The sequence below is a fragment of the Odocoileus virginianus genome, chromosome 11, assembly GCF_023699985.2.
Source record: "Odocoileus virginianus isolate 20LAN1187 ecotype Illinois chromosome 11, Ovbor_1.2, whole genome shotgun sequence".
NCBI classification, from domain to species: domain Eukaryota; kingdom Metazoa; phylum Chordata; class Mammalia; order Artiodactyla; family Cervidae; genus Odocoileus; species Odocoileus virginianus.
In genome coordinates, this window is record NC_069684.1 from 8,501,972 (window position 1) to 8,508,174 (window position 6,203).

At 49.5% G+C, this 6,203-nt stretch overlaps 1 protein-coding gene across 1 annotated transcript; it reads right to left on the reverse strand.

Annotated features, from left to right (window-relative positions):
- Positions 1 to 2,789: 2,789 nt before the first annotated feature.
- Positions 2,790 to 5,653, reverse strand: RD3 (RD3 regulator of GUCY2D). Its single transcript, XM_020881507.2, has 2 exons — positions 5,318 to 5,653; positions 2,790 to 4,205 (listed from the first exon to the last, which is right to left on the reverse strand). Exons 1-2 carry the CDS (start codon positions 5,611 to 5,613, stop codon positions 3,914 to 3,916), a joined length of 588 nt encoding a protein of 195 aa, XP_020737166.1. The 5' UTR covers positions 5,614 to 5,653; the 3' UTR covers positions 2,790 to 3,913.
- Positions 5,654 to 6,203: the final 550 nt, after the last annotated feature.

Genomic DNA, 6,203 nt, shown 5'->3' on the forward strand with positions numbered 1-6,203 from the left:
ATGAAGCCACACTTTGGAGCAGTTTCTTTGCTTACTGGCTTGATTTCTTTTCTACCCAGGAAAGGCTGACCTCAATCCATGCTGCCCTGTGTTCCGCATCCTAGATAGTTAGTGAGAGCCTCGCAGAGGCCCCCAGGGTCCCCACCAGCAAGCAGGGGCTGAAAGCAGTTCTAAGCTGTTAGCCTCAGGATTCTGGCTACATGGAGAGGAATGGCTTGTTCCTGGAGTGGAATCCTTCCCGCACCAAATGTTAGCTGGGAGGGGAGACTGGGCTGGAGGACTTCCAACTGCTGGGCTCTGGGAATGCTGCATTTGTTCCAGCAAGGGAACTGGAACTGGAATGCAACACAATCAGATGTACTAGAGAACACTCCCCAACTTTGGTCAGCTCGTGAATGCCTTTCTTTGTGAAAAAAAAAAAAAAAAAAAACCCTTGGACAGTTTTAGAAACTTTAAAAAATAATTTTGCTATTTCTGCCTTGATTATGGTAAAGTCATGATCTTTAGTCATTGTTTTTAGATTAGCATCTTACTAAATATAATAAGGCTAACTTAATATGATATGTAATAATATTCATAAGGAAACAGATGCCAGTTTCTCTATTTAACAAATGATGCAAGGTGTTAAACTGATTTTAAATAACTGTCTAAAAATGATTTGTCATTTAGGTTGAATGAATTTTCAAATAACATATTGTGTTTTGTTAGAGAACCACATGAATATAAGACAAACTGACAATATTTAGCTATACAAGAATTTATTAAATAAATATACAAATAGTTATTCATCCTGAGGAAAAAAATGACAGACTGAATTTCACTATATGTTGATGGCATCAAAAGATAGTTTTTTCATTACCTACTATTAGAATTCTTGAGATTTCCCTCGAGTTATTTTGACAAATTTTAGTGTTTTGTTTCTAAATGGCAAGAAAAGAGGATAAGGCTTACAGTTTCTATTTGCATGAATGTCTAAAAAAATAAGATACATAAATGTGAAGAGTATTTTCACCAAATGAAAAGTCAAATTACTTTTGACAAATTACTGTCATTATTATTTTTGATGTTATTTTTCAATATATTAGAAAATCTTGGTTGCTCTGGAAGAACTTTAATCAGAAGAATAAAACAGGATCTGAGTAAAGAGCATCCTTAGGCTAATTTGCAGAGTTGTTATCATTTATGTGCCATCATTAACTTACCACACACTAACACTCATGTTTCATAAGCACTCTTTTTAACCAACACTTTATTGTGGAATTAAATAAATACTATTTGCCCAAGAATAAAACAAACTACTTGATTAGATCCTCATTCAAAGAAATAAACTGCAAAGATCATTGGTTGGGAAAAGCTAGGGAAATTTCAATGTGGTTTGGGCATTATATAATCCTAAAGAATTACTGTTAATTTGGGGACTAGTGATAGTATTCTACTGTAGTTACACAGGAAATTTTTCTTATTCCTTTGCAGTGCATCCTGAAGTATTCAGGGGTAAAATATTATGATGTCTAGGATTTATTTTAAAATACTTCACCAAAAAGTAGAAAAGCAAACATGGCCACATGTTCTTAACTTTTAAACCTTGGAGACGGGCACATGGAAACTCCTTACACTCTCCTCTCTGCATTTCCGTATCTGAAAATGTTCATAAGGCGAAACAAGTGAAAAACAGAAACACAAGGCAAAAGAAAATGTTATCAGGAAGTGGTTCCCACACCCACTGACTCCCTCTAGTGGCCAGGGGTGTTGGGCTGAGTGCAAAGACTACCCAGTCTGGAGCAGATTCAACCCATCTCCTCCTCCAGACACCACACTCACAAGGAGATTCTCAAACTATTTTGTTCTTTGATTTGTTGTCACTGGGTTTATAAAACCAGAAATTTAGGTCTCATTACTCCATTTAATGGCCTGAATCCAGAGGAGTAACTTATGGGTCTGAGTGCCACCAGGTGGGACTTCCTCCAGTAGGTATCTGGGGTCGGAAGCTGGTGGGGGTCAGTCTGTGTTGATTGAGGTGGGCAGGAAGGGTTTTTGTGAGAGGCCAAAATATGTTTATACCAGTTGTTCTTGTTGTTATGATTAAAGTACACACAAACAATAAAACTTAAGTGCAGAACTCCCATCAAACAACCCACACTTGTCACCACAAAAGTGAACACAGCTTCCAGTCTACATTAAAAGTTTAGCAATTGAATGAACATCTTTACGTCTTAGAATTTGTAAGATATTTAAGGTGTGTATGTTTATTTAAGTGATTCTCAACTTTCACCAATTCAATTAACTCTTTCATCCTATTAGCATTGGATGAGAGGTTTTCCACCATCCTATAATTCTCTTGTTCAGATCTGAGTGAAAATATCCAAAACCAGGTCATAAAAAGAACTTTTTTCCCCACTAAATTTGGTCAGGGAATATGCAGATTTCCCCCTGCTGTTGAATTGTCTCCTCCTGGCATTTTATTTAGACCTGGGCTCCCCAGTTGGCACTAGTGGTAAAGAACTTGGCTGCCATTGCAGGAGACATGAGAGACTCAGGTTCAATCCCTGGGTCAGGCAGATGCCCTGGAGAAGTGCATGGCAACCCACTCCAGTACTCTTGCCTGGAGAATCCCATGGTCAGAGGAGCCTGGCAGGCTACAGTCTATAAGGTGGCAAAGAGTCAGACACGATTGCAGTGACTTAGTGCACAAAATATTAAGACCCACTTGCCTTTTCTGAGCACACACTGATAATTGGGGCCAGACAGGTTCCCCACCCATCCCCCACCCACCCAACTTCAGCCCAGAGTGTGTGGGGAGGCTGCCTGGACGTCCACATCTGCCACTGTTGATCCATGCACTGGATAATCACATGCCCATCACCAAGATCTAACTGGGTTAGAAATGGAAGGACAGTGAAGCCAGTGGGGAGGTTCTAGAATATTTCACTTGGGTACCTTGAGGTCAGTTACAGGTCTGGACATCACTTCTCTGAAGAAAGTCAAAGAGCAGGCACAACCAGATAGAGAAGGGACCCCGGAGTCAAACACCTGATTTTCTGGAGCAGCAAGTCAGAAGGCCTTGAAGCTTAGCTTTTGGAAGTTTTTGCTGGGGACTGGCCCCTCCCACATGATGACACCGTAGGGTGGGGTAATAGCAACCCAGCTCTGCCCCCAGCTACTTCAGACCCCCACACCAGTGCCAAGGTAAGAGATGGGTCAGACCACGGGCAGGTGGAGATCAGCCCTTGGGCTTGTCCCATCACAGTCCAGGACTCAGATTCAGGGGCAGAGACAGTTGTGTAAGGGAACAGTCTCACCGCCCAAGGGAATCTGGCTGCAGTTAACGGTGGCAGAAGCCTGCCTCCTTCTGAGCCTGTTTCCTCACTCACTAGTTGACAGTGGACCCCTGGTCCCTTCCAGCTCTGCCCACCCACCAGGCTGGGATCCACCGGCTGTGGTGCGCTGCGCGCCAGCCACCAGCAGAGAATGACCACCAGCCAACGGGTCGTCCCTCATCACTATCCGGGGAGTGGGGGTGATGGGACATCCTTAAGTTGGAGTGAGAACTCATGACTTGGCAAAAGGCAGGGCCACCCTTCTGTTTGAGACAGAAGCAGGAGATGGGGAAGGGGTGGTGGTTTGTCTGCTGGGACCCCAAAAATCTCTGCGGGAAAGGGCTGCTCCAGCGGCTTGCGCAGGGGAGCAAGGGTCTCTGCGGGCAGCTCCAAGCCGACTCTAGGCCTGGCCGTCAGTGGGAGAGGCCGGGCGGGGAGGGGTCGCTGTTGCTCTGTCTTACAAGCATATCTTGGGATGGGCGGTGGCTTTGGCCCTGATGGGGTAGGGGCGGAGTGGGGAGGTTCCCGGACTGGGGATGGTCCAGCCGTATCATACCCTCCCAGAGGGGGCCCCGCCCCGAGCAGGGGAGGCAGGATCAGTCCTCCTTCCGTGCCCGGAACTCGGGCATGCTCCAGGCCCGCGGCGGCGGCGTGTCCCGCTCCACGTCCTCGGAGATGGTGTGGATGTCGCTGGCGAAGGGGGCGATGCGCGCGCGGCTCCTGAAGGTGGCCAGGCTGCCTCGGGGGGCCCGCAGGCTCCACTGGCGCGTCAGCCGCTGCGCCTCCTCCTCCTCCTGCATCCTCTCCAGGACCTCCTGCAGCACCGAGCGGAAGAGCCGGGAGACCTCCTGCACCTCCGGCTCCTGCTCCGCCACCAGCTGTCGGAACCTGGGGGCAGCGGGCGGGGAGACAAGGCAGGGCTGCGGTGGGTGAGGTGCCGCGCGACCCCAGGGGCGTCCCCGCGCGCCCCCCGGTGGGCAACTCCCAGCTTCTCCACTTGCCCACTTCTTCTGAATCAGAAATCCACCCACCTCCTAACGCTTCGGCCAATCCTAAGGTCCACCTTTGCCACTCCTGGCCTCCATGAGACTCAGCTTCCCCATCTGTAAACTGGAGTCACAGCTACTTTTTTTGATGAGATTAATGCGCTAACATAGGGAAAGATACTGGTAGCTGCTTCGGGTTACCGATATAGTGAGGGGATCCCACTGGGGATTTTTTCTGCCCTCACTGGCCAGCGTGATCTCTCTGAAATGTACATCCGATGGTGTCACCGCCCTGTGATCGTCCTTCCATAGCTCCCTGCCACCTCCTGGCTGAAGGCGTGAGCTGTTTGGTCTTGCTCACCAGTCTCCTGGCTACTTCCTGTCTGACTGTAGCCAGGAGTGCGGTTCCCCATGGACCCAGGTTCTCCGGGATCCCTGCGTGTGTTCCCAAGCTGTTTCCTCTGTCTCCAAGGTCTCTGGCTTGCCAGAAAGAACCACCGCTAGCAAGTTCATGTAATACCTGATTTCCTGGTGTGACCCTGAACAGCACACAAAATCTACATTTGCTAATAGTTTTTTTTTTTTTTCCAGACCGTGGTTTCTATTGCAAATAAACGTGGGTTTTTTTCTGAAAAACAAAACCCCAAAAGCTCGGGTGCCTCTGGGAGCTGCTTCCTGCCTCCCTCAGCCTCTAGCCCTGACCTGGCGACCCATGGCCTCTTCTGCTTCCTGCCTTGCTCCTTCTAACCGATCCCTGGTTCATCCAGGTCCCGGCCTCCAGTCCCGGGAGATTATTAGTCACTGGGGCTCCAGGCCAAGGGCTCCAGCCCCTACCGCTGCCCCCGCGCCCCCGGAGCCTGGGAGGGCCCCTGCCTGGTGCCTGGAGGGGAGTTACCTGAGGATGTCTGAATACCTGAGGATGGCAGGGAGTTACCTTAGGATGGTGGGGAGTTACCTGAGTTACTTGAGGATGGTGGGGAGTTACCTGAGTTACCTGAGGCTGTCTGGAGTTACCTGAGGATGGCGGGCCCACAGTAGGCCGGGTGGATCTTGGCGCAGACGTCCTCCAGCTGCAGCCTCTCGCCGGGGCTGAGGTCGTAGGTGGGCCGCGGCGCGCTGGCCAGCCAGCTGTAGTCCACGCGGGTGCAGACCTTCCTCACCGCGTGGCTGCGCTCCCGCTGCTGCCGCTCAGCCTCGCGCATCTGCCCCGCCAGCTCCACCATGAGCGTCTCCAGCACCATCTCCGCCGGACTCCGCGGGGACGGCCGTGGCGGCCCCTCGTTCGCCCGGAGCCACGGGAGCAGGGACATGGCCCCCCAGGCCCTGCCGGGCAGGCAGGAGTGCGTCTTCCTCAGCCCCTCTTGTCAGCCAAGGTGGGGAAAACGGGGTGATGGGGAGTGGGGTTGGGAGCTGAGGCCCGAGTGAGAAGACCTCCCCCTTCACAGCTGGGCGGCCTCCGGTATGGCGCTTAACCTCTCTGAGCAATCGTTTCTAAGACTGTAAGACAAAGTCGTGGTGTTGTGAGAAGCAGTTGTGAATAAACTTGGGAAGCTGCAAGCACCGCATAAAAGTAAGATAATCTCATGGTCATAAAAGTCTCTAAAGCCTCCAGATGATTGAACCTCCAGATCCTTGGTAACTCCAAACAAAGATGGAAACATACTGTTAAAAATAAGGCCACAGGCCCCAAATGGAGTCCTGATGCTAAGCCCCACATCACCAAACCAAGACTCAATTAGTTTCACCTCTCACAGGAATCACCTGATCAGCACTAGTTAAGTAATCTGCCTGGTAGCCCTCTGCCAGCCCTTAAAGGATAAAAACTTTGCAGCAATCAGTTTGCTTTTTTTTTTCTTTCTGTAACATCTTTGTTCCCACTCCGTTTCTGACTATAAAAGTC

Coding starts and splice junctions, on each gene's coding strand:
- RD3 (XM_020881507.2), bottom strand. CDS start 5,613: ATGTCCCTGCTCCCGTGGCTCCGGGCGAACGAGGGGCCGCCACGGCCG. Junction 4,206..5,317: donor TGTGGGCCCGCCATCCTCAG/GTAACTCCAGAC, acceptor CGCTGCCCCCAG/GTTCCGACAGCTGGTGGCGG.